Source organism: Siniperca chuatsi, linkage group LG22, assembly GCF_020085105.1.
Source record: "Siniperca chuatsi isolate FFG_IHB_CAS linkage group LG22, ASM2008510v1, whole genome shotgun sequence".
Lineage (NCBI taxonomy): Eukaryota > Metazoa > Chordata > Actinopteri > Centrarchiformes > Sinipercidae > Siniperca > Siniperca chuatsi.
Genome location: NC_058063.1, coordinates 14724964 through 14752874, shown reverse-complemented (window position 1 = coordinate 14752874; position 27911 = coordinate 14724964). Strand labels below are relative to the sequence as shown.

The 27911-nt window shown below is 40.7% G+C and overlaps 4 protein-coding genes across 4 annotated transcripts; 2 read left to right on the top strand and 2 right to left on the bottom strand.

Annotated features, from left to right (window-relative positions):
* Window positions 1-1130: 1130 nt before the first annotated feature.
* si:dkey-19b23.8 (protein FAM43B) lies at window positions 1131-6919 on the top strand. The gene is made up of 3 exons (XM_044184714.1): window positions 1131-1532; window positions 3312-4046; window positions 5118-6919. The coding sequence occupies exons 1-3, from the start codon at window positions 1517-1519 to the stop codon at window positions 5201-5203; spliced, it is 837 nt and encodes a 278-aa protein (XP_044040649.1). The 5' UTR covers window positions 1131-1516; the 3' UTR covers window positions 5204-6919.
* On the bottom strand, window positions 5800-11458 carry si:dkey-19b23.7. The gene is made up of 8 exons (XM_044184713.1): window positions 11252-11458; window positions 10795-10866; window positions 10637-10708; window positions 10213-10418; window positions 8791-8863; window positions 8497-8662; window positions 8016-8213; window positions 5800-7776 (listed from the first exon to the last, which is right to left on the bottom strand). Exons 1-8 carry the CDS (start codon window positions 11258-11260, stop codon window positions 7652-7654), a joined length of 921 nt encoding a protein of 306 aa, XP_044040648.1. The 5' UTR covers window positions 11261-11458; the 3' UTR covers window positions 5800-7651.
* Window positions 11459-13307: 1849 nt separating this feature from the next.
* man2b2 (mannosidase, alpha, class 2B, member 2) lies at window positions 13308-20923 on the bottom strand. The gene is made up of 19 exons (XM_044184731.1): window positions 20670-20923; window positions 20371-20517; window positions 19936-20041; window positions 19666-19838; window positions 19311-19426; window positions 18902-19079; window positions 18438-18636; window positions 18142-18332; window positions 17775-17946; window positions 17279-17415; window positions 16530-16807; window positions 16133-16324; window positions 15774-16017; window positions 15521-15631; window positions 15243-15435; window positions 14372-14518; window positions 14095-14207; window positions 13843-13960; window positions 13308-13717 (listed from the first exon to the last, which is right to left on the bottom strand). Exons 1-19 carry the CDS (start codon window positions 20799-20801, stop codon window positions 13614-13616), a joined length of 3051 nt encoding a protein of 1016 aa, XP_044040666.1. The 5' UTR covers window positions 20802-20923; the 3' UTR covers window positions 13308-13613.
* An 11-nt stretch (window positions 20924-20934) lies between these two features.
* Window positions 20935-23053, top strand: smim20 (small integral membrane protein 20). Its single transcript, XM_044184732.1, has 3 exons — window positions 20935-21157; window positions 21855-21911; window positions 22510-23053. The coding sequence occupies exons 1-3, from the start codon at window positions 21049-21051 to the stop codon at window positions 22551-22553; spliced, it is 210 nt and encodes a 69-aa protein (XP_044040667.1). The 5' UTR covers window positions 20935-21048; the 3' UTR covers window positions 22554-23053.
* Window positions 23054-27911: the final 4858 nt, after the last annotated feature.

The following is a 27911-nucleotide window of genomic DNA, read 5'->3' as shown; positions in this document are numbered from 1 at the left end:
GCCACTGTTCAAAATGCCCCCAGAATAAACACTTGAAGCAGGACCAGTGAGGCCAGTGATCCCCATTAGAGAGGGGCTGTGACGCAGTGTGATGGTAATGAAAGGTAGTGGGTTTCAGTTGTTTCCTCAGGCTTGTGTTATACACGTAGAAAGTAACGTGAAACTTTCAGTTGGTAGAACATAGTGTCATGGGCTTATGAAATGATGACAACAAAATATAGTCACAAATAGCCTAAATTTTAAACATTTTCATTAGTCATGCTAATGCGAAATTATAACATTTTATCAAAATTCATTTAAACAAAGCCCTTCAGTTAGTGCTGAAATGATATAAATATAAATATTAATCAGTTGATTGATTGACAGAAAATTAACAACAAATCAACATTTCAAATATAAGGATTTGCTGCTTCTCTCAGTTTTATATCACTGTATACTTTTGATATCACCGTTTTTTTTCTGCTTTTTGGTTAATAAAAGGTGATAAGGCAAAGACTCAATTATATTTTGTACAAATGTATGTTTTAACACCTTAACAAGCAGTGGCCTGCTGGTAGGCCAGTCATTACAATACGTAACATTGTTTAAACCTACATTTTACTTTATTTTAAATTCTGGTGGAGATCCCAAAGATTCCAAAAATACCAAATATGCCAGGCTGAATTCTGGGGGAAATTTGTATAAAATGCTGCACAAGACACCTAGAATATTTCCATTTAATGACCCATAAATACTATGAAGTCTTGGGTTTGAATGTTTCACTCAGTGTAAACATCATTTGTTTCAATGTTTCAAAGAGCTGATATAGAATTTACAGTATATGATACTGTCACAAAGTGTGAAATGAGAGGATTTTAACAATCAAGACACTTAAGGAGACATAAACTGGAAAAAACTATGTAACTATGTTAAATATGTATGTAGCCTAAATTTGTGAGGTATGATAATAATATGACTCCATAGGTATGCCATAAATTTTCCTTAAAACATCAATGCTAAATGTTGGTCAATTGTTATCCACCCTTCCATGTACTGTAAATCCCTCTTCTCTTATAAATCATCCCTACTTCCCCCCACAGACTTCCTCCTCCTCATTGCCCAGACGCATGTGCTCGTCCACGTGTGTGACGAGCTCGCGCCCACGCTGTTTAAAACGGTCTTCCCACGAGCTCTCTGAGTCACTCATTTCATACAGAGAGCAGAGAAAAGGAGAGCATGATTCAGGCAGCAGCCTACATACGCTGTCTCCATCTGCATACGTCTCAAAGTCGCTTATGTGCGCACGAGGAACACTGAGCTCACGGTGAAAAAACTGAAAGTTTAGCCAGATAGAGAGAATCGGATGACCGACGTTTGTCGATACCGGACGGTTAATTGATGTATTTTTTTTATATTAATTGACAGTCAAACTGGTTTTGTGTAAACGTGCTGTATAGCAGACCTCCACCTGGCCGGTGTGTTTAAAAACATCACGGGACTCTGCGGTTCACCTGTGGCGCACGAGGACGTTGTTTGCATGAAACTGTGGCCAGGTAAGACTAATTTTGGAAAAGTAAATAAGAATATTTTGAATTCCGATTGGTGGCAGTTATTTTTGCCCCGAAGTGTGGCGTCTTGCGGGACGCTCCGGGGCTCGGCGAACCACATTCTAAAGTCTGCCAATTTAAAGTTATATCGCTTTTTCCTGAGAATATACGTCGCACAACATATTTTTGAGTTGTTTGAGTATTCACTAGGCTCTGCTTTTTAATTCGGCATAAGGCGAATATGACTTGAAGAAAATGTTTTTAAAGATTGTTTGCCATTGCTCCATCAATTGCTTTTTAGATCAGGTGAGCCAAACTCCTTTCATGTATGTTTCATCTAAATAAGTTCTGCTTTGTTGGGTGCAGCCTGAAATGAAGAATGGATTTTTAATATAACCCCTTAGTTGACTTCTGCACTGTATTTTTTTTGCCATATATTTAGAATGAAGTTTGGGGCACGAATCTCTCCATGTGATGTTTAACTGTTCTACAGACTTGTTTAAGGTATGAGCAGAAATGTTCTGGCCATTTCCAAAGGCGCTTTCCAACAACAGGATTAACTGTTAGGATGTGACAAGCTCTTTGCACAGATCAGAAAACTGAAAGATAGTTGTTGATCACATGAAGTTACTTTAATGCACATGATCTGGATGTAAATTTGGATCGTATTTATTTGATTATTGAGCTTAGCCTTGTGCTCAGTGACAGGGAAAACCAGTGTTGTACAGTAGCCTTGGTTTAATGCAAAATAGGTAGATATCTCTGTGTGTGTGTGTGTTTCCAAGTGAAAGCTGTGTGTGTGTGTGTGTCTGTCAGTATGTGTACATGGTTGTAATCCACACGTGTAACTGTATGTGTGCATGTCCTGGGTCGGCTTAGGCTTTAGGTCAACTTGCATCCCTTCTGTGATGTGACACACTCGCAAAAGCATGTCATTGTTTGTAGGAGAAATATTTAGGGTGGGTGGATGCAAAGCTGTTTCCTGCACAGGAGGCTTGACTAACAATGGCCACCACCTTGGAACAGTCGGTGGTTCTCTCTGCAGCTCACTTCTGAGGACGGAGCTAGGATGTTGAAAGAATGGTCAAGAAAAGAGAGAGGGGAAAAAATAAAGATTAACACAATGGAGAACAGGCAGTTCTGTGGGTCTGGAGGATGGGAGACAATGGGAGGCCAGATGTGGAGGTTGCATAAGACTTGAATTAACAAGGTCACAGAAGCCTTTAAATACTCCAGTAACTAATAGTATGGTGATACAAGTGTTTGTAATACTTGGCGTGAGTTTAAAGAAGGATTTGTACCTGTGATTACCTTTTTGTGTCACAAAGCAACCTTCCTTTTTATTTTGGCACATTTCCTGTTCGTCAGTGTGTTTGTACGTTTCTTATGGATTCACTGCTGTCAAACCTGACCTGTAAATATTTAATGGCTGGTGTCTGTGGTGAATGAATATTCCTCACTGAATGCGTCACCTCTGTAACTGATCCTGTTTGGTAGCATTTGTTTTTCCACGCTGCGGCACAAGTTGTGCTGACTGCACTGTTTTTTTGTTTTGTTTTTTTTCCTCATTAAGGAGCTGAAAGCATGAGATTGCACTAAAACCGTAACAACTGAAGATTTGCTTCATATCTAAGAAAATCCTCAGTGTCAAAACAATCCCTTTCCAGGATGTACCCTCTCCTTTACCTTATTTAACTCCTGAACAAAGATTAAGCATCTGTCTTGCTCAATTATTTATGTGTCTTTGCAATGGATCTGCTAACGTCACTGTCTGCCTCATTTCAGATAAAAGCAGTGGATGCAACTACGCTCCATTTATAGAAGAAAGGTGGAAGAGTGGGAGAGGCTCTGAAGAGGACCAGCTGACCACTGGCAGATACACCTCAGCTAAAATTTCCTCCAAACCCAGCCTGAAACGTACAATGTCCCTCAGCACATTTCACCTCATGCAGACTCTTAAGAACTCTCCTGCTGCACTACGTCGCCGCTTTCGGCGCGACCGCACAGAGTCTTTATCCCACGGTGACCCTCTCTTCAAGGTCCACTACCTGGGCACGGAGAAAATCTTCTCTCTGGATCGAGAGCAGGCACAGGACGCTATTAGCCACTTGCTAGAAGGTATTGCTAATGGGAAGAAACTGAGCAAAGATCACGCCCTGGTGGTGCGCCCGAGATACGTCGAGGTCAAGGAACTGAGTACAGGTCGGCAGCTCACTAAGACGTACCTGCAGGACATTGCGTATTGTGCTGCGGATGCCAAGCGGCCCAATGTCTTCCTGTACATCTGCAAACATCAGGGGCAGCAGCTGCAGTGTCGGGTGTTCTGGTGCAGCCGGGCAGAGCGCGCACGAGACATGACGGCTTGTCTGGCACATTCTTTCCAGCGGGCGCTGAGCGACTGGCAGCAGGACGGTTCGGCCACGCTGCAGCCAGGAGAGGTGAAGGGGAAACAAGTGGAGGAGTCATCCAACTCTCCTGCCAACACGAAGAGCTCCACGCTGCCTGCCAGTCTGGGAAAAGGTGAGGTGACAATACTGCCTTATCAAGGCAGAGAGCAGTAACTACAGAAACACTGACGTTGAAGTTTGAAGGCTCTTAGCCAAACTGTGACAGATTATAAGTTGTAAAATCATATTTGAATGCATTTTTATGATGATTATTAATCAGTCAGACTTTACAAAAACATTTAGATACTGCACTCTATCGTCTTGTTTAGCTTTCTTGTCTATTTGAACCAATGAGCTAGTTTAATAAATACATCTTTAAATCCAGTATTTAAATGTATTTCATTAAATGTAGCTTGACCACATCAAATCATGTGAATTCCACCAGAGTCAGAGGCTGCAGGGGTGGCAGTTGCTGCTACTCTGCTAAGCTAGGCTAATTACCTTATTTAGCAGGACTAGTTAATCTGGTGTTACTTTTTTCCTCCGTTATTAGATTTACTGCCTTATTTTTGTGGTATAATAATCTCAATTACTAAGAAGTTGGAGCATTTTTCAGTTAGAGGAAACAAAATTAGTTTTAGCTAAGGCTATCTTCCCAGCTAGCCTGAACTTGGGGGAGTGCAGTCACTGCAGTTTGGTTTTTAACTGTTTTCTAGTTCAGCAATTTTCACATGCTGTTTCTTTACCCATTTTTATGACAAAATAAGTTTGATATTTTTTTAACAGATGTCAAAAAGTCAGATTCTTGTCTTGGCTCAATTTTGATCAAATATGTAGCTACGGCATTTTGCCTTTTGTAGGGCAGAATAGTTTTTCTAAACCTAAAGGCCCTTTTTATGGTTTACGATAAAAAACCATTTCCCTGATTCATTGCCCTTATCATACTCTCCTCTGTTGCTCTCCAAGTGGTTTAGAAAGATAAGATTTCTAAAGGTTCCACTCAAGCAAGCACATTTAGTGAAAGTAATGAAAACCAAGGGCTGATGTAGGTAGTAGTAAATGAATAGCCTCACTAGGACACTTTAGAATCAAGGTTGACAAACTATTGGGGCTGGTTAGATGTTCATCATTAACATTTAAACACCAATGTTCACTTTTCAGTTGCACCTGCCAAGCTAACATCCCTGACTCTTTGTGTTTTTAGTTCGCTGGAAGAAGAGGGGCTCAGTGTCTCGCAGCCCCCTCAGGGGCATTAGCAGAAGAGGATCTGCCTCTGACAGCTGGAACTGAACCCCGGCTTGAATCCTTCAAACACGGGACCACATTAACCTGACGACAACCTCAAGGATGACTGCACTGACGGGAGGGAGGGAGTGATTACAAGACAGAGGGAAAGGACAAAGGGTATGAAACCGGGAAGTGGTAAAGTCCACATTTGGACATGTGAGGACTCTACTTGTGAGAGGATGGACTTGAAGGTTTTTGACGCAGCAAAAGTTGTCTGACTTTTGCAAGAGTGCCGTCCAATTGAGCACAAAATGCTGTTGACAGCTGCCTTTGTTCACCTGTCAACAGCTATGTGAGGACTTGTGACTGGCTGCAAGCCATTTGAGGACCGGACTGCTAGATTTCCATAGCTCTTTTCTGGTTGGCTTGTTTGTTTTTAAGTAGTTTACTTGCCACTGAAGAGTTTGGTCTGTTGGAAAGAGACAATTAAACCAACAATGATACCAGCTGTTGCCCAAATGATCCACAGATGACAACCAAAAACTGGAAAAAGACAACGAGAGTCTTGTTGTTTTTTTTTTTTTTTTTCGGAAGGCTGACTTTCTTTTTTCTTTTTTTTAAATTTTTAAAATTTTTTAATTTAACTGACATGTGACAGGTCATGATGAATTTATTTTATTTTTAACCCTGTGGCACTAGCAAGCATGTTTCTCTTCTTTATTTATGAAGTGGATGGACAAAACCACACTTTTAATATACGCTGTGAGAGTTTTGGGCAAGATTACAGAGGAAAAATGCAGGCATGTTATACAAACAAAGTAAAACTGATTTATAGTCTCTAATGCACATGAATGCAGTTATTTGCAGTATGTCATTTCTGAGCACTTTCTAAATTTCCAACTGTAAAATTTGACATGCAAACACATCAGTTTAATTCCTAGTCAAGAAATCAGACCTGACCAACAATGATATGGGAGGGGAGGGGGGGATAAACCCTTGCAAAACCTGCAGGGTAAACAAAATCCTCCCTTCACGCAGCATCCTGCAAAACAAAAACAGATCCCAACTGTCCACTGCGATTAATTATTTGCATTTATGTGGAAAAACACACTCTGCCGTGACTTGCAGGGCGTGTTTGTGTCCGAACACTGGGAACGCTGTGTTCACGTGTGGAGCCTCTTTGTGGAATGTGTGGCCATGCACCTGCATTCCAGTTGGGGAAATTTGAGATGGAGAATCTTCTTTAAAAGCCCCAAATTCGTCTCCATGTCCAACCATGACTTTGCATACTGAGCAGCCTCGTCAGTAGATGCTACAACGTGCTTTTAACTCTGAGCCCTCGACTTACCAAAGCCATAAAAGGTGCCCTAACTATTTCAGTTACAGTGACGGTTATACGCGCTGATATGTGCAGTATTGCATAACATGCTCTCATGATTTCTGTCTTAACGTTTACAAATGAGAGACTTGAGGATTAGTGGTACACCCTGAGGCTACCACTCACTTGTCATTTTGTTTTCTGACCAAAACTAAGCTAGAAATGTTGCCTTTTTTTTTTTTTTAACAGGAAAGGTATTTTTTGACTGGCAGGTTTTTTATCAGTTAATTTTAACATTTTGTACTCGTGATGTATCTTCAGTTACAAACGGCACAGCCCCAATCTCAGAAAAGGGGCTAAAGTGCTTGCTTTAAGGCATATTTTATCAATGTACTGTTTTGTCATTGTACATATTCAATTAAATATGTATTTTATGAAATATTAAAACTTTTTATACAACATTTGTTTGTGTCTATACATGTTCTCACACTGCTGTAACTTTGAAGAGGACAAATATTTAACCAGCTTTAACTTCTGCAGCTTTTGACCCTGTTAAATGATCCTGTTTCCAGGCTTGAAAACTAAACATTTAAAATGTTATATTTGGCCTGAAGAAAAACAGAATTCCTGTGTGTGTGTGTGTGTGTGTGTGTGTGAGTGAGAGAGCGGGATTGAACGGTTTGGGGGGTGGCAGGGCAAGACATTCAGAAAGGTCCTGGGATGTTTAATCTCAGTCACGCGATTTATTTCCCAGGGTTATTTCTCCAGTGTTTTCAAAAACTCACTCAACTCACTTGTGGTACATGTGACTACCTTCCAACTGAAGATGTAGATACAGTTCTAGCTGGACAGTGTAGCCTTGAAACAAATACGTTTGTACAATGTGTACACAATACGAGTGCTGTGACAAGCGCTCTCTTCAGACATTTCATGCGTACAGGTTACATAAACACTCATCATGAGTCGAGTTTTACACACGGGTACACTTTGCAAATGTGTTCTTACAAAACTTCTAAACACCACAACACAGAAAAAATCATTAAAATAAAACGAATAACCTAAATACAGTATGTCAGATGAGATTTATCACATTTGAACCTATTTGCTGTCTCTATTTCTTTTTCTACAAGAAGTCAGTAAAAGTGCACAGAGGATATCTCATTTTCATGTGGATCATATACGAACAATCATAGTCACTCTTCTCCAGAAGAGTCCTGCGCCGTGGGACTGCTGGCCAATCTGGAGCTCTCTCTGTGTCGCTGCAACTCCAGCAGGGAATGGACATGGAGACGCCTCAGAGGCCTCACCTCCTCTACCACTGGAAGGAGAGGAGATCATCAAAAACGTTCATTGATGCCTTAAAATTCAAAGTGCAGATTGGGAGAAAGGCTAGGCTGCAAGGCTCATCCCTTTGTCATGTAGCTAAACAGCATCACCTGCTGGCTTCAATAATAATAGTGCATTAAAATCACCACAAGTCTTTCTCTATAACTTTCTGTGGGACAAAATCTTGACAAGTAGCAGTCTGTGAAACCATAAAATTAAAAAAACTCCTACCTTTGTCATAGTGCAACTCGTCCCGGTTTCCGTAAACCACGTACATCTCCAGGAAGTTGAGGAGAGCGCCTGTGACGAGGAAGAGGTCAGGCAGGGGAAGACTTTTGATGTAACGCATGTCCAGGGCGAAAGGGTTGGAAGGAGAGGGAACGGTGCACAGGCACACCAGCTCACTGACGACGTCCCACACATGAATACCTGGAAAAAAAAAAAATAACACAAGGCGACATCAAGACAGAAAAACATTTTTCTGAACTTGTAATAAACATTTGTATAAGTCTGGCAGTGTATAGACATTTTTTCAACCACCTAGAGCTATTTCCACAAACCCAATCCACAGCACACAGTAGTCTCTAAGAAGGTTAAACTCAAGCAAAGACATCTGTGTCTGATTTAGCTCATGGAAAATGGTGTAATTATTGAATCAGTGCAGTGAAACAATAACTTTCTCCTGTTTGTATTCCTCACATTGTTTCCATACCTCGTGTCTGCCAGTCTGCGATGGACTTGAGTTTCATGGGCGTGTCCTTGACCATCGAATCTGTGCCTCCAATGTTGACCAGGCGCTCGTGATTGGAGCGTATCCAGGCGTAGGGGCGTCCGTACTTGACGTAGCCGGCCAGTAAAAACAGAGTGCAATTCACCTCCTGTTGAGGGGCAAAGTGAAGGCTGTGAGTGTGGGGTTAGAGGTGGAACAGGACTGGCTTTCTGAAAAACGTGTCTCACTGTCAGACACTTGGCTTTGGAAAAAAGTAAGACTGGCTTAAGCACTTACAGGCACTGCTATCTCTCTTTCACTGGGAGAGGCTGGGAGAAGGTGCTCCTCACTGCTGGGGTCCCTGAGGACACTAAAGTATCCGCACGCAAGACATTATAAGTTTATCACATGAGTTTGATGGCCCTGGAGAGCTGTCACAAGTATGTTGCAGGGTTACATCTGTGTGTCCCATAGAAATACATGTGAAGAATGGACATTATAAAACACATTACAATGATATGAAATTGAGAAAATCAGCAAATGATAATCTGCAATCACCAAATGTTTGGCTTTCTTGCTTGACCAAATCTTTAAACTATGAATCGATTATTAAAACAGCTGTCGATTGACTGATTGATCTTCAGCACTATAGTGACCGAGTGGAACCATTCTGCTTGTCACACCAGCTGGGCAATGTTAGCTAATTCTAGGCTGCATAATTACTGCATCAAGGCGTCATGATAGTGGCTTGCTCATCATTTTATATGCTAATAGACTATGCCAGTCACTTTGACCAGGATGCCTGTCCCTCTCCAAACCACAAACACACATACAACACACACACGCACCCAGTTTCCACAGTGTCTGCGGACACTACACTCGGGACACACTACCCTCCCTCTCCATTGTCTCTCTGTTGGACTGATTTATATATTTTGTTATATATTATACTATATTTATTATACTATACTATATTACATTTGATATTTTATGTTATATTGCTGTACTATACCATATATTATGTTATACTATATTACTACATTTCACCTTATTCTATATCTTATATTTCATACTATATTATACTGTACTATATTATGTTATGCTGTCTATTACAATATATATTATATTTCTATATAAATACAGACAAACAATCAATATCATTCCTTAGTTGTATATTAGTCTGGTGTAGCTATTTACATATAGTGGACTTGCTGACTTGCTGCTATTAATCACACCACTGACACTTTTCCTTGTAATTTTGTCTTGAATGGCTCTTGTATAGTTTTTACTTCTGTTCTTATTTTAGTTTTATATACCTTTTATTATTTATTATTTACTTTCTCTATTTCTCTGTACTTATTTCTGTCCTTGTGCTGCTGCAACAACTGAATTTCCCCTCTGGGGATCAATAAAGGCTTATCTTATCATATTTTCACTTTACAGTCAATGTAAAAAAAAAAAAAAAGCCACAGCTCACATCAATAAAAACATACTATTTTGATTTGTTTTGTACAGCACTAACAGGAAGTGATGCAACAGTGGATGCCAGCATGCTACTTCATAAAGCTGCTGCCCAATTTCAGATATGAAAACATCACAAATATGAGATAACTTAATACATTTGAAAATGTCACAAACATCAAGAGCTTCCCTGAAACTAAACACATATACAGTACATACATGTTGCTATTTGCAGTCACACAAAGTGGCATCAGTCACCTGGCAGTCTGTGGCTGCTGCGGCTTGGTGTGTGTGTGCTGTGACTGGGGGTCTCGTGGGCCCGGGGGCTCCCCAGGCAGGGGAGAGCTGCTCCGGCTGTCCAGGCTGGGGGAGCTGCTGCTGGGGGAGACATCACTGCTGTTACAGCTGCTGGTGGAGGCATAGGAGGAGGCTCTGGACACCACAAAACCTGGGGAACGCCAACCCTGCGGGACAGGACAGGGTCATTCCTGCAGTCACTCAGTCAGTCAAACCAAGCAGCATTCTGTGCATAGTATTATAGTTCATAAATCCAAGGACTTTGTTTATTTTCTAGCACACTTTTTGCCGAAAATGTGTAGTATTCATTCAGTTTCTTTGGCTCCTAAGCTGTGTGTTTATTAAGATGTACTGAATGTGTTTTTCTGTCTGTACAGAAACTAACCAGATCCTCATTAACAACTGTCAGCAGCAACTCTTCTTTCCCTCTGAGCCAAGGCTGGAAGTATTTAAATCCCTGTAACAGAAACAAGATTATTTGCAAGAAACAGTGTGACTCTTAAATGTGTGTGTTTAATCTTCTCTGGATGTGCATTCACTGACCTGTAATGACCCAAGTAAAGCCAGGTCACTTAGAAAGTGCTGCAGTTTCCTCCTCTGCTCCCTCTCTCTTTTCTATTTACACGTAGTCAGGGTGGGAAGATATTCATGTAAGATAAAAAACAATTTAAAAAAGCATTACAGCTAAATCGTCCTCAATCCTGACCTAAAATCCTCCAGCACCTTAGGGAGCCCCATCAGCCCCCTCCCAGTCTAGTATCCTAGCAACACATGCAACGCCTCCTCGCAGCATCCCGCATCTCTATCGACAATAAAGACTTAACTAGTTATATTAAGCGATGCAAAATAAGGGATAATGCAGAGATGGAGTGTAAAGCGTGCCATTACATGCAACAAAATGCATGAGGCCGACTCGCTTCAAACACAATCTTTCGATTCCGATTCCTAATTCAAAATCCTGCAGCTGAGAAAACAGCACATTATGAGGGAAACAACTTACACTGCTCATCTTGCACCGAATTGCAGACAACGTCGGCTGCTACACAGGCGATCATGACGTGTTATAGGCTAACACTAAAACCTTACATTGTGCTGTTTAATACGACTTCTTTATCTGGTTAGCTGCTGCGGTGGTACACAGACAGCGCGAGGTTTTGTTCTGCTCGGGTGTTGCCTTTTCGATATTCACTGTTGCAGCATGAAGTTGGTTTGATAATGGGGATGCGGAAGCCCCTAGCGGCCATGTTGGCAGACTATCTTTTAAAGCTGCAATGTGACAACAAACATGATACAGTTTCACTTTGTTGAGGCAAAAATATCACTGGCCATATAACTGAAATGTGCAGATATTGCCATGATAATATTAAATATATGGTTTAGCTTTCTAGACTAAACATGAGTCTTTATTTTTGGCCCCAGAGTCATGTGCTGACTCTGACATTAGACTGTAGCTACTTCTTGGGCCTCTGTATTTAAAGCAGTAGTCTAGCATTTTGGGAAATACACTTATTCTCTTTCTTGCCGAGAGTAGGATGAGAAGAGCGATACTACTCTCTGTCTGTTAAGAATTAGCTAAGCTAGGGCAAGGCGGTGATTATTTTAGCTTAGCATAAAGACATAAAGTGTTAGCATAAGTGTTGGGGACTTAACTCCCTGTAAAACCACAACCTCTTGCTTTTATTATTGAGCTTTAGAAGTGCTGGTAGGCAGATTTTCAAAACCATTTGGAAAAAGCCAGGCTACCTTTCCCCCCGTTTCCAGGGTTTTCAAGTTTTGTTTTAGTTTTGTTTTTTGGCGGTGGTGGGGTTTAAAATGTATGTTAGCGGAGGTAAACCAATGTCAGGCAATATATCTGTCTCTGAGATTTCTGCCTCAAACCCAATACAATGGAGGTGAAAATTTCTGTTTTCATAGGGACTATTTCTTCAGTAGAAAATATTCCCATGACAATTGTAGACAGTTAGTTATGTGGATTATCTATTCACTTCTATTGTATTGGGCACTGATTCTGGAAAGCTATGTTGAATATTAAATGATTTATTTAAATGCTGTGAGCACCTCAAATGATGGACTGATACCACTAGAGGCTATTGAGAAAATAGTCATTTTAATCATAATCTGAGTGAATTGACCCTTTAAATAGCCCGGGAGGAGAGGCCACGGTGTTTTTGAAGGGGAAAGGTTAAGCATGAAGTCCCACAACACAATACCCCAAATAATTACTATACATCACCGTGAATATGCTGTTTTTAATAGTTGAATTTATGATTTTCTAAACACTGAAATTCCTGTCATGTGTGATAATAGGTTTATCTATCGTGATTTATGGTCCAAGAAAATGTGTTTTCATTGTTATATTTAGTTTTTTACTGTAACGATTATAGAGGTTGAGTCCTGTATATGTGAACGCATCCATGCGCACAATAATGCTACTGCACATACTGTGAGACTTTGAATTTAAGCAACAAAACTGAAAAATGCCCGTAATAACAGACAGGACAGAAAACATATTTTTTTCTTTCCAGAGTAAACGGATCAGACCTTTACTAACAGTAAAATAAAAATGTTAATGAAGTCACTGCTGCGCCATGTTGCCTCTCTCACTTTGGAGATACACTTGTCATTCTGCTGTATGATAGCTACAGGTATTTGATAAACTCAAAAGAAAGAATCCTACAGTACAAACAGCTGTAAGCAACAAACAAAACCTGGATTACCTGGATTTGACAAGCAAATAAACTATGAAGTTAGTAGAAGCTTTTTCCACCTTTCCGTGTACTGATAAATTAAATAATTTCTCTTGTTCAGGGATTTGAAGACTGTTTACAATGCTTATATTTCTCTTTGTCTGTGACTTTTCGTTTGTGGGCGTCAGCCAGCCTTAGCTTGCCTGCAGCAATGGCTAAAATGCACCATCTCCTCTGTAATAACCGGCTACAGGTCATACACAAAACAGACTTTAAGATTCTTTACAGACACTGAAGCAAATGTGTTAAAGGCATCCATGGTAGAAGAGACTTTTGAGCAGCTTTCTCTGGAATGAATGGGCCACCGTGTTTGGATTTCTCATCCATAATTTAATACAAATCACCAATATAAGACAAACTTTACTGTGGCATTGGTTGGCCTGCATTTATCAGACATTTGAACAAACATGACAAAAAGAATCAATATTCAGAGAAAGCCAACAGGGACACAAAGTGGGAATTCTCACACCAATCAACACATCAGTGCTTCTCAACATATTAACATATTGTGCAAAAAGAGCATTAATTAACAGTGTAAGCAAAGGATCAAATCTTTAAAAGTCATATTATGTCTGAAGATTGGCTATCTTCACAGAAGACAAAAGACAGTTTAGCCTAAAAGTTCCTGGAGGCAAAGTGAATGAAGAAGGTCCTGATCTCTTTGGGTGAGATGGTCACAGTGAAAGCTTCATCTCCACAACTCCAACACCTTTCATTGTCTGAGAAAACACAAACAACAAGGCATGTAAAAGGGATACAGAAACTAGTATTTCATAAAATGTACATATTAATGTCTATTTAAATGTATTTAAACGCCAGTGCCAAAAAACTAAGTCTTTCTCACTTGTTTCTAAGTTATCTGCAGTCTTCCACTTCCATCGCTGCAGACTGGTGATATCCCAGGTTCCTGTGAGAGAACGCTCCTCCAGCACTTTTACTTCCCCTATGCCCTGCAGAACATCCTGTTCACACAGGAAATGACCATTGAAAAAGAAAAAGATTAGGTGAATTCTGTTTTAAGGCTTTCCTCTTACTTTCCTCATAATACTATGACATTAATGTGTAGAAATGTAGAAAGATGTATTTTTATTAACACCTTCAAGTTTATGGTGACTGGCTTTGAAAGCTCGGGGTCTTCTCCCTCCTCGAAGATATGCATGATTCTCAGCAGGACCCGATCGTAGTCTGGTTCTGAGTGCAAATCCTTACCTAGATGTATATCATTAAAAAAATGACACTTTTCAGAATTGAATCCCCGGGATAAAACAAAGGTCTATCAATTGCCTAAGAAAAGTCAGCAAGGACCTTAAAAACATCACAATATTTCCACTAAAAATGAGACTTGCGTGTGCCCAGTATTTCTCACAGCTCACCTGAGTGTATGTGGCTGAGGTGAACATCGTGATTAGAGCTGTAGTTCCATCCAGGGATACTGAGACTGAGCAGGTGGAGGTTGGGCGGCAGGACCACCGAACGCATAGGAGAACTTCCTCTCGGCTCCTTCTCCTGCCAGGGCCTCTCTACAGGTACAAGAGATTGGGGAGTTTGGTCAGTCAACACAAAATATATAGTTGTAAGGGCGTCAAAATGCACCATTAGTGCTGAAAATCAGTGGAAGGACAAGGGACTCATGTATACCTGCTGCTGTTATGCCTTTATGTTATGTATTTTGCACTGGTGAGCGAATATTAGGATGCACTTCAATTTAACGCTTTACCTATTTCCTGTCTTGTCTTGTCTTACTGCTTCTTTGTAAGCTATTTGTTGTGATTGAACATTATTTGTTTTTTTATGTGTTCGATGTTTCTGCCCATTTCCCACCTACAAATCCTACTGTACTTCCAGCTTCCGGCATCTCTCTTTGAATTGGCTGTCCCAAGGTTTATATTATTTCTTTTTCCTTATTTTGCCATTTGTTTTTTTGCATCTCAGTGATATTTGTGCAACACAAATAAACTTGACTCTTAAAAGAGGGTGAAGAGAGCCTGTACTTAAAATGCCCGTCTTGGTAATCAATCATCCAGCTGAAAGATGTCCTTAAACAAGTAAATACATTTCTAAAGCTCCAGAAAGGTTTCTCTGTAGTTGACCATGAATTCTCACCTATGCAAGAGGATTTCTTTGCAGAGATTTAAGTATAAGGTATTACATTATTCAGCTGTAGCCCAGGTTTACTCATTACAACTGTAAAGTGACACCAAATTGAGTTTTTAATGTTATGCAAAAAACTATAATAGCACTCACGAGGTTGGTCTATGGGTACGACGACAGGTCTGTGCTGCAGCTCTATTGCCTCCCTCTGGTAAAGCTTGGAGGTGGCACTGATGGAGCCCAGCACCATCCACAGGGTGGGCCTTACGACCGAGCTGTCGTTGAGGGTCAGGTTGTAGCCGAGGTTCCAGGCTAAGTTGTTCCAAAGACGGCGATGGAGCATGACCTGGGGGGGGGGATGTTAACATGCGTTTCTGTGTGAGGAGACACCAACTGAGAAATATGTGTGCGTGTTGCATGCCTTTTTGTACCTCTAGCTGTCCGTTGGCTTGGCTGGACACACCGTGAGCTCTGTCGCTGACGAGCACCAGTCTGCTGAGGTCATCCTCAATGTAGGCTGCCCGAACCATGGGGAAGTAGTTCTGCAAAATGCAGATCATATGTCATTCTTTTTTTTTTTTTTTAAATAATGCCAGTACATTTTCTGGCATTGGGGCTCATTACAGAATTTGACAGTCATGAAAATCCCTGGCAGTCTAAAGTTTGGTTTATCAAAAGTCTTACTCTTGCCAAAGTGTTATTAGTGAACTTCCTATATGTCCTCTCCATCATCTGATAGCCATTATCATCTGTGTACAGGGTCCTGTTGTTCTTCAAGGAGGAGCTGGTTCTGAGGATGACCTCTGTGTTGAGACGGAGGGGGCCCAGCGAATAGGTCTGCTCCAGCCTGTGACACGGCAGTCTGCTCCCAAAGCATTCTGGGACACAGGTGGTGATGGAGTAGGCGTAGTCTTTATCACTTTCCTCTCTAGAAGATGGAACGTGTCAAATTGTAAGAGTGAATGTCACTCATATTGTGAAAAATGATTCTAATAAAACCATGACGGACGCAAGAAGCAAAACAACTGGCTAATTTTACCCACCTGTAGAAGTGCTGCCGGATCTCAGTCACAATCTTCCCAGGGATAATCTCCATTTCCACAGCCTCGTAGGCCCGCACAGCTGAACCGTTAGCGCTGAAGATGTAGTTATCAGAGATGGGCCCTGCTTTTACATCTCCATTTGCATGGTACTCCCAGAAATCCTGAGTGATCCTTACGCTCCTGTTTTCTTGACTGCCGAGGATGACAGAGAGGTCAAAGGTCAGAATGTTAAAGTCAACAATGTTAAAGCATTACAGTGTGTTATCTAAACAGGAGGAATTAGTGTGATAACATGTACAGATATGTAAGTTAACTACTCCCTATGTATAGTGCAAATACTACTTATAGTATATATGCATGGGGTGCGACATGAGGCAAACAAGGCTTAAAATCTTACAGATAAGTGATGCTGTGTAGTAGATTGGTATCCTGGTCAAACATCAGCTTGTAACATTCATTCAGAACAGGCAGAAGCCTCCTTCCTGTGTTCGTCCAGTCCCGGATGTTGCGTCTCTCAAACAGAACCCCTTTAGCTTCATAAGTCCAGCCACTCTTGGACCTCACGGAGGATTGCTTCTCCGACAACTTAATCAGGTATTTCCTGTGCTGAAGGCCTCCAAGTTCCACCATGATGAAAAGGTCGTAGGTCACATTGGACTGTGCTGACCTCTGGATCTGTAACAGACAGAGGAAAATATTATTACAGTATATATTAAAGAGATTTTCTGTTTCTGAAATGCAAAACTGATTCATTTACACATGAATGAATATGTATACATTCTTATTTGTCACTATAAAACATATAAAAATGTTAATTTAGTATGAAGGACAGTTGATAACTTTTTGAATTATGTTCCACTGTCTGTATTTTCTTGACAAGTAACATATAGTAATACTGTAAGAATTCAATATTTAAAGAGAGACTATGTAACCTTTGAATGAAGACATACCACATGTTTTTCTCTTACAAATTCATAAGCAATAAAGCTCTTGCTTATTTCAATGCGCTCAGAGTTTTTTCTGCTACAGCCTTTCTTGGTCTGGTATGACCAGGAGCTTATGGTGGCTAATGTCAGCAAACTTTAGATAGATACTGCTGTGTGTTACCAATAGTTTTCATTAAAAAAAACAACAACAACACACTACCTGTGCAGGCACAGGCTGCCCATCATCATCAAAGACGGCTGCAGTTGGGAAGGTTACAGTGACGTTGATTATAGTGGTGGTGTTCCATGCTAATGGGTTGTAAACGATGACATGTTGCTCCAAAGACAGATGAACACCTGGTATAAGGAAATTAAGGATTAATTTATTGAAATAGTAGCCCAAATGTTGCCCCCTTGTTGACTAATCTTCAAGCTAGTGTTAGCATTGAGCCTTAAGCACAAATGATTCTGAAAGGAAATTTTTCAGGTTGATCAGCTCTTCTGTTAAAGGAAACAGCTAGCCTGGCTCTCCCCAAAGTTAAAAAACATTTGCCTACCAGTACCTCTAAAACTCACAAATTAGCATGTTGTGCCTCATTTGTTTAATCCATGCACAAACAGAAATGTATAAAACACAATTTGTAATTTTAGGGGGAGTGCTGCACCAACATTAGCATGCTAATGTAAGCTACAGTCCACTTGCAAAATGTTCACACCTTTTCTGTGGTAGTGCCTGCTGAGGATGCTGGGTATGTTGAGGTTGTGGGGTAGCAGGAAGAGTGCAGCCAGAAGCTCCTCCACTCCCATCATGGCCTGCATGAGATGCTGCAGGTACATGTCTGCCACCTTGGGAGACTCGGTGCCAGTGATGCCATCATGGTGCTGAACCTAAAAACACACACCAGTAAATAACATTTTGCATTAAAATCAAACTAATGATTTATGTTAATCTGAAACACATCTGAAAGTCAAATATCTATATGACAAACACATACTTTTCTCATCTTTATCACATATTTGACCACGAACATATTTAATTTCCTTTATTTTCTGTTAAAGGACTCAAATATTTTGACAAATGACCTCTGAGACAGCCCAGCGAAGCGCCCTCAGTTTGTCCAGGGCCCAGTCTTTAGCTACAGGTCCGTCAGGGAAGCTGAGTCGGTACCGGGTGAAAAGAGTCTCCGCTGCCTGCAGCTGGGAACTGGCCCGTCGTGCCACTCCTTTCAGAACATTTCTGGAGGTGTAAAACCCCGTCCATGCCTGGTACGGTTCTAGGAAATAAAACACATCAGCCAAAGTAGATGATATCAACAAGAAACGTGTGTTGGACTGTGCCTCATTTTCTTTATATTATGTTTTAGGATACAGATTCACACCAGTGGAATATGGTAGAAAATCTTCACTCCCACGGAGCTCCCAGACAAGATTTGATTGGTAGATGGCTTGGAAGTATTCACTAAGAGTGGCATACTGGACTGTCACCCCAAACTCTTTGCTGTTCTGGTTTATGTACTTCATTAGAGGATCCATGTTGTTGAACTGGACAGATGAGTTGTAGAACTGTTTGTCACAGCCCTGAAACAGGAGGATAGTGCAGGGGATGTTATTTACATGTTCATCTACTAATTAGGTACACATGTACACAAGTAAGGGTATGTTGAAAAAAAAAAAATTAAAAAACTGATGCTTCTCAGCCATCAACCAACACTTACATAACATCCACTTAAAACAAAGGAACTACTTTCAATTAAAAAAAAACCCTTAATTGCAGGACCCTGGATACAAATACTCCAGTGGCTTTGACTCTGAATAAAAGGATAACAAGTTTCTATTTACTCACCCATGGCCAGAGCACATGGTTCGTCCTAAACCATGCAGCCCTCTGCTTGATGTTCTCCACCATAGTCTTGGCGTAGGCGTGTACTGTCTCCTTGCTGACAGGCAGGCTCATGTTGGGGTAAACTCCGTTTTTAGGGGGATCGGGGAACAAGGCAACTCCATTCCAATAGAAACCAGAGCTGCGATGTAAGAACATGTTTGCTTTTAATGAAAAATCTGTTTGTCTATTCAGTTATACTAATTTTATCAATATGGATATGGAATTATGGTAAATTAAAATTAGTAGTTCAAGGCCCTTCTGTCTGTTACCAACTTTCTTAATACATTACTAGTAATTTACAGTAGATGGTGATTCATTACAGAAATAGGGAACATGACATGAACCAATAAAGATTCTAAACGTGGACTACCTGTTGGAGAAAGGCAGGTATGATGGGGTGCAATAGCTAAACTGGTCCATAGTGTGAGTGAAGATCTGCTGCTTTTCTTTTAAAGAGGGAGAACCTCTCCATACAAACTGTAGTTTCTGTACCAAAATAATAGATAAACAACATGCAGTAACTATTCAGTACAATTTCAAAGTAGTAAATTAAGTATACAGATTAAATGACAATGTACCTTTTTTGATGAAAGTGTATAAGAACAACTCAAAATAAATGTGTTCTTTGGGTTGTCAACATGATCTGTGCTGACATTTATACAATTTGTGAATGTTCTTCTCTTTACTGATGGCAGTAGTTTTTGGACTGAGGCGTCAACTAATACCTTGTTTTTCTGCATGGTGTCTTTGAGGTCATAGTCAATGCGGGATATAAGGTGGGCGTTGAACCCAGCCAGGGCAAAGAGGACCGGCGTGGTGGCAGAGGCTCCAAATGGATCCACCTGCCAGGAAAACTGAGGGCGAACCCCGAACGTCTCGTAGAGGAAACCGTGTCCCTCTGAAACAGCACAGAGACACACAGAGCAAGAGAAAACAAAGGCTACTACATATCTCTTCTTCAAACTGACAAACTGGCACGAAATGTGTTGTACTACCTGTCATTTGTAATATCTCATCATCTAGATCTGTTACAGCCTCGTCGTGCATCACTTGGCCCCCGATGATGAACTCAAGTCGACCCTCTTTCACAAGCTGTTGCACCTAGAAAGCCAACCAAGCCATAACATGTTTATTATTTACTGTGTATTTAAAGGGTCACTCCAACAATTTTACACATGAAGATCAGTTCACTTGTCATGAGAAGAACTACTCAGCCTGTAAAAGCAGGCACTAAAATCGGGATATCTCCACCTCCGCTGCATTGATTTTGACCACTGTTTTAGCAATCTGTTTCTTGTAAGTTCCCAAACTTTATGAAAGTGCAATACGGGAGTACCCATTTAAGAATATTTAGCTTATAGGTGATTTATCCATACTATCTTGCACTATTTTATGTCAGTACAGAGTATTGACCCATCGTGTGTCCTTACTTGTCTCTTATGGGAGTCTGTGGCCACAGTATCCCACCACAGTCGAAAGAACTCTTGCTCCACAGCGATGAACCTGCGGTCTTCAGCCTTTGACAGCTCCTCAGTCACACTGGTGTACACATTGGCTGCATAAGCATGCATACTCTCCTATGGAAAATAGTCACTATACATTATGTAAAATCTATACATTCATCCACATTAATTGGGTAACAGTGATTTGGTGAAAGGAAAGAGCATGGTGTACACTATATGCTTGTCAAGTTTAACAACTTATTAAGAATATGGTGACAGAAACCTACCTGAATAGTGTACACCCAGCCAACATCCATGTGACTGTGAGGGATTACATATGTTTGAATTGGCTTGTTTTCGCCGGTCACGCCATACGACAAACAGCAACAAAGAAAAAACACAAACACTAAAAATCGCATTTTTTGGCCCGTGAAAGAAGAGAAGCGTTAAATAACTTCTCAAATCTTCCCCCAGACTTCCTTATTATTGTTGTGCTGCAGCATGTGACTCAAATTTTATTCACTACGGAAGCCCAGAAAAAACAAACTAATTTGACGCCGCTTTTGTTAACGCGTGGTTTTGGCAAGGACCTTTACACCGGAAACAATTACTGTAAACACTGTGTACATTTGGAGGTGAGGGTGTCACATCCGATGTTACATTAAAATGTCAAAAAATAGGAAAATAGCATTGGTATTTGGAGGCTTTGTAACGGCTGTTGCCGCTGCTTTTTACCCCATATTTTTCTACCCTCTCACGCATAAAGATGAGTACAGTAAGTGGCTAATAGCTTTCCTAAAATTTCAGTTTCACAGTCAGACAGTTTACAGTGTCTAGCTCAATGTCATTTAGTATATTGCGGTGCATAAAGATTTTTGCATTGTGCTAATTCTTTCCAGCTACAGCTAAGCTAAGTGTTGCTTTATTTGGCGAAAAATTAACTAAGCTAGAGCTAGTAGTTTTATCTCGCTAGCTAGCTATCTAGCTGGCTAATAGGATGTTTAGAGTTAGTAACGTTACAAGTTTAAGTTAGCTAACCTTTGTTTTATGGCAGTTTCTCAATCTTTTTACCTAAACTGTTTAGCTCGCTAAATGTGGCCAACTTGTCCACCTAGACTTGCAAGAAATCAATAGGAGTTTCTAACTGGACACCCAGAGTTTTCCTTTCCACTTTTCCAAAACCATAAACATGTAGTTAAACCAACTAAGACAAAGGCAGAGTGATGCCAGGAAAATTAATTTAGCTAAATAGTTGTGGTTTCACTGTATGTCTGGTACAGCCACTCCACTTTTGGGCAGCCTTTGTAGTCTGAGCCAGTTCTGGCCAGCATAGATGGAAAGATATTGTCAGGACATACAGCAGATTGTGGATAAAGACTAAAGAGAACAATAAAGCTGCAATGTGAAAATCTTGTTCATGACATTGATTTTGACCGCTGAAATATTCTGAGTAAACTGTCTCTCTTTGCTAGGAGAAGTCCAAAAGATGAACCGGGCAGGAGTCAACCAGGCAGATATTCAACCTGTGGGTAAGAGCGCATAGTAGATGTTTCAGACTACACAACGGGTGTATTTTATACCTGATGAAGGTTGTGTAGACTAAAACATTGTAATAAATACACCAGTAGCAAGCAAGACAATTTTTATAACATTTTTGCAATCAGTCAGAATGTATTGGACTTTCTTTGATGGGATATTAATGTAATTTTCAAAGACCTCTCAACCATTTGTCTATCCTACACAGATGGACTGGCTTAATGCAGTTTTGCTTCCTTTTTGTTTTTGTCTGGCGCAGTACTTACAAACATATCTTGTTTGTTTTACTGAGGGAGCACCAGATGTATGGGGTTTACAATATAAGGACAATTTTGATAGTCACTCCCCTCCAAATATACAAAAGTTTTACTGAATTTAAACCTATAGGCACCCACTTTTTTGTTCTATATGGTGAGCCACACTCAAGTATTCAGGTATGATAAATGGAAATTTGATTTAATTGCATATACTGTTGAAACAGGTGTGGTAAGAGCAGTGAGCACTCTGTTATGTGTAAGTCAATGCCTTAACCGTGGTGCAATGCAGTTACATACATGCTGACACTGTTTTGTTTTATTTTTTTGCCTAAAGGTGTGAAGATATGGTCTGATCCATTCAAGCCTGCAGGAAAATGATGAACAATGACAGCTAACCCTGCACTAATTCCAGACACTGCTGCTGATGAAGACTTTGAACAGAGAATGCCTTTTTGATGAATGCTTAGTGTGCGCGTGAGTGAATGCTTTCCAGAATGTGTTTTTTGGTTAAGTGATTAAACATGCTTCTTTAAATGACTTGTTAATATAATATTTGCTTTAATGGGTAATGCATTGTGATGACAGACATAAAAAAATCTGTAAGAAGTGTGATGAACATGAGACAAGTAGCATAAGGTTTACTTTCTACCACAGTTCACCCATCTTCCAAGTTTCCAAAAATAGTAGATGATGTGCTGCTAGTTCTCTTTTGTCCACAAGGGGGAGCTCCATGCCAATCTGTTGATACAAAAGGCACTGGACTGTGTAATGTTTTGTTTGTGCATCTTAGATATTTTGGCATAACTTTTGTATTTCCAAAAGCCTTGCTCTGGTATGCAGCCTGAAGGAAATTATAATAAAATACAGTGGTTTGTTTATCTCTTTTGACATTTTATTTTGATTTAGTTGGTATGAGAGTCATAAAAACGGTTCAGCAGATGAGGGACAACGTCCAGTAATGTGTGGTATCATCTTCCAAAATGGAAATAGTAGAGACAGAGTTATTCCAGGACACATCACTCTGTATTATCTTTTCCTTGTCACAGACACAGGGTTTAATTGTTGCTCGACCATTTAAATGGCATGTGACTCGAGCTGCGTTTCGCCCATAGGCTGAAAGGACAGGGCAGAACTCCATGGCCGTCTTGTTCAAAATCCTACTCGATGTGATCCAGACGCCCTTTACGAGTCCATGGGTGCTGTAAAAGCAGGGAATTCCAAAACTATATTTTTTTCCCTGTACTTTTGTGGTTTCCTGACATTGACCAGCTTAGAGTTTGGTCCATCAAAGTCCTTTTGGAGGAAAGATAGATTAAGAAAGAACTAAAGCATGTGTTTATGGTCCTTCAGAGATGGTGCATTTTTAAAGTTGCCCTTAAATCTTTCACAGTCCTCGACATAGCCTGTACTTTCGGACTTTTAGGACTGTTCGCGAGGCCCACTGCCAGCAAAGCTGCCTGCACGGGCCAGCAACGGCCACTCTCCTTCTCAACCCCCCAATCAACAAGCCCCATTGTTTATGAGAGGTTGTTATTGTTGGGTTGCATTCAGAAACAAGAGAAAACTCAAGAGCCCGGCTGCGCAGAGGCATCCAAATTAAAGAGAGCAAGGGGTGAGGGGGTGGTTGAGGAAAAACGAAAAGCAGAAATTCCTCTCATTCCCCGCTGGTGTTTTCCAGATTCCTCAAGCGACTGCTTCTCGGCTGTGTGAGTGAAGTAAGCAACCAGAGGGGAAATTGAAGAGAACGGCGAGAGGAAGAGAACCGCATTCTTGAGGAGACGCGTCACCTACACACAGAATAGAAAGACACTCAATCGCTGTTACTTTGTCTGGCAAAGTATGTAACAGGTTGTGCAGCGTGGCCTTCAGCTTTTTAGTCTTGCCTTGCCATGAATCAGTGTTTGAATCACTGTGACACTGACATTTCATTTCAAACACAAACTTGCTCCCTATGTCTGTCATTTCTGAAGTCTGTACCAGGCTTTTATGGTTCTGTGTTGTCTAGTCCTCTTTATGTGGCCCTTGTCCCATTCAGCTGAATATGTAGATAGACACCCATCACTATAAAACGTTCAATAGGGTCACAGCGCACTATAAACCAACATGAACTCAACAGTGTCGCCTCCGCAGCACTTTTACTATCCTACTATTAACCCATCACACAAATCTCTCCTAGCTGTTGAGGCGGTTTTCAGAATGTGGTGGCACATCATTTCCCTGAGCAGTTTGTTAGGCGTGTATTCAAGAGCGGTCGATAATTGGTTTTTAACTAATTGCCATGGGAACAAGGCTTGACAGACGGGTCACGGGGGTTGGAGAAACAGCAGAGAGCATTTGGGAAGGGGTGGGATGTAAAATACGAGCAGAGCAAACGCCTACCATTTCAAGTGTGGTAAATAGAAAATAACAAGTGAACAAAGATAAGAACTTGCTCTAAGGAGCTTTTTCATGACACACTGTAATTGAAGACAGATAACTGGCATTCATTTTTATTTGTGTTCCCAAATGTTACACTTTTTTATGTTTATTTGCTAGTACACCATTATTTAATGGGTTGCATGCTCTAAAGTAAACATCAAAGTAAGTGGGGATATCCCCACATTCATAACTCCATTGCAGCTGTTTTATTTTTTAGTTGTATGGATCACCGTTTTGTTACACTTTGCCCTCTTCAAGATAAAAATCAGTAATCTTCTGATTGACTCATACAGTGTACAGCATAGGCGATTCAAAGCAACGAAAGTCAACATAAACATAAAATACAGTCCATAGAGAGGTCATTCATAGCTAAAAAAGGACTCCAACAAATACAAAATAGAAAAACATCCAGATGTTTACAATCAGATTATGCAATCCAGCTACAAAAAAGCTAAATATATGCTATTTGTTAGTACACAACATGGTCCAGCTTAAAACATCAGGATTTCCAACCAAATAACAGAAGTGTAAAAAAGAAAAAAAAACATTCCAGAGGAAGAAATAAAGAGTAGAGCTATAGCTGAGTCCACAGACTGAAAGAAAGACCAAACAATAAATCCATTAATTGAAAAAATAACGATAGTTGCAGCCCTAATTAAGACCAAGACAAGGTAGACAAAAGGAAATACAACTTCACAGCAACTAATAAACACTATGTGTACTCCTGAGCCTGGGTTTCCCCTGAAGTCAGTCAATTAACAAAATACAAAGAGCTGCATCCTTTATGAAATTGTGCTGTGGAGTCGTTTTAAGGTATTTGATGTTGAAAATCGTTGGAGTTCCCCTTTAAGGCCTTAAGTAAAAGAGTGGATCCCTCAAAAGCTAATGCAGGACAAAATGAATGCACTTTATTTTTTATCATTTCTTTGGAACACACATGTAGGGGTATAGGATATACACGATGCCACGGTCTGCATTCTGTATCTGAACGAATCATACAGTACATTGCGAGCATATCACTGAAGCAATGACTACATTTCACCAAAGATGTCGCTAAAAATGAAAAAACAAGAATATCACAGACTATCATTTTAAAACAAATTCAGTGCACATGCACACAAGTGCAAACGCACACACTGTTTTTGTCACACAAAACAAGCAAGAGTCTACAATTCACATCTCAAACACACTGCTTAGCCTTGTAAAACAATGTACCAGAGTGCTGTCCACATTCTTGGGTCAGCAGGCGCACGGCTGTGGAAACAGATAGTATAAGTCTGAAGCAATATCTAGGAAAAAGGCACCGGCCAGGCTCACAGCAGGCAGGCAAGGCAAGCTGCCCCAGTGACAGTGTGGTCTGGAGCGAGCTAGAATTACATTTAGTGTATGCGTGAGTGTGTGTGTGTGTGTGTGTGTGTGTGTGTGTGTGTATGTGCATGTGTCATTCAGGAAAGAAAGAGAAGAAGTTCAGCTAAGAGGAACCCAGTATCCCCTGGAGACTAAACTGTGGTTGTGGAACTTACTGGAACTCCAAACATCGTGTGTGTGCTTTTGTATTATGTTCATATTTGCCCGAAGCAGGACCACAAATAGATAATTATGGTTTGTTTTAGGTTGCATCTCTGTTGCCCAGTCGTGAAGGCATTGCAGTTCATTGCTGCGGTGCAGTTCTTAGTTGAAACCGTGTGCATAGAGAGCCAATGGTAGAGGGCAGATGCAATGATGGTTTGTCTGCTCTCTCCTTCTTGTTTGCTGGTGTAATTTAGACTGTTACCGGAACATTCAGTTATAAACAGTGTATATAGCTATTTGGCCACCCAGCGGCGCATGTGTGAAAACATGTTTTGCGTTTTTTACCTCTTAAAGTCTGTTTTTAGCCAAGCTCATTATAAACATTCATCTAGTAATTAAGAGTTAACATTCGTAACATAGTAATTTTCACAATATTTAGAATAGTAATTAGCACAATTCTTGTTGTTTGATTTATTCTTCTTTTCCTTTCGGCTGTTCCCTTTCAGGGGTCGCCACAGCGAATCATGTGCCTCCATCTAACCCTGCCCTCTGCATCCTCTTCACTCACACCAATTAACTTCATGTCCTCTCTCACTACATCCATAAATCTCCTCTTTGGTCTTCCTCTAGACCTCCTGCCTGGCAGCTCCAACCTCAGCATCCTTCTACCAATATATTCACAGTCTCTCCTCTGAACATGTCCAAACCACCTCAATCTGGCCTCTCTGACTTTATCTCCGAAACATCTAACATGAGCTGTCTCTCTGATGTCCTCATTCCTGATCCTGTCCGTCCTCGTCACTCCCAGAGAGAACCTCAACATCTTAAGCTCTGCTACCTCCAGCTCTGCCTCTTGTCTTTTCTTCAGTGCCACTGTCTCTAAGCTGTACGACATCGCTGGTCTCACCACCGACTTGAACACCTTTCCTTTCATTCTTGCTGATACTCTTTTATCACACAACACCTGACACTTTTCTCCACCCGTTCCAACCTGCTTGCACTCGCCTCTTCACCTCTTTTCCACAGTCTCCATTGCTCTGAACCGTTGACCATAAGTACTTAAAGTCCTGCACCTTCTTCACCTCTGCTCCCTGTAACCTCACCGTTCCACCTGGGTCCCTCTCATTGACACACATGTATTCTGTCTAAGCTTCATTCCTCTGTTTTCCAGAGCAGACCTCCATCTCTCTAGATTTTCCTCCACCTGCTCCCTGCTCTCACTCTCTCTTGTTGTTTGATTTAAGTGACTGGTGATGAGCAATCCTTGCTGTTTTAGGTTAGTGTGGTAGCATGTTTTTAGCCATGCAAAAAACCCAACAAGGCATGGCTCTAAGGATGGCAGTGTTGGTCAGTCAGTCGGACCGTCGGCCCACCCCTTTGGTCTAGACTGAAATATCTCAAAAACTATTGGATGGATTGCCAAAAAATATTGTACTGACTAGGGATGCCCCCTTAAAGTTGATAATTCGAATGACATTCATGGTCCCCAGAGGATGAATCCTGACTTCGGTGATGCCCTGACTTGTCAAATTTTCACTTATGATTTAAAATATCTCAACATCTAACGGGTGATATGGCAAAAAAATGTGTACAGGTTCCCAGATGATGTATCCTCATGATTTTGGTGATCTCCAGACTTTTCCTGTAGCGCCACCATGAGGTTTACATTTGGGATTTTTGTGAAATATCTCAACAATTATTGGATGGATTACCAAGGAATTTGGTACACACATGCATGTTTCCCTCAGGATGAATTGTAATAACTTTGGTGATCCCTTAACTTTTCATCTAGTGTCATCATCAGAT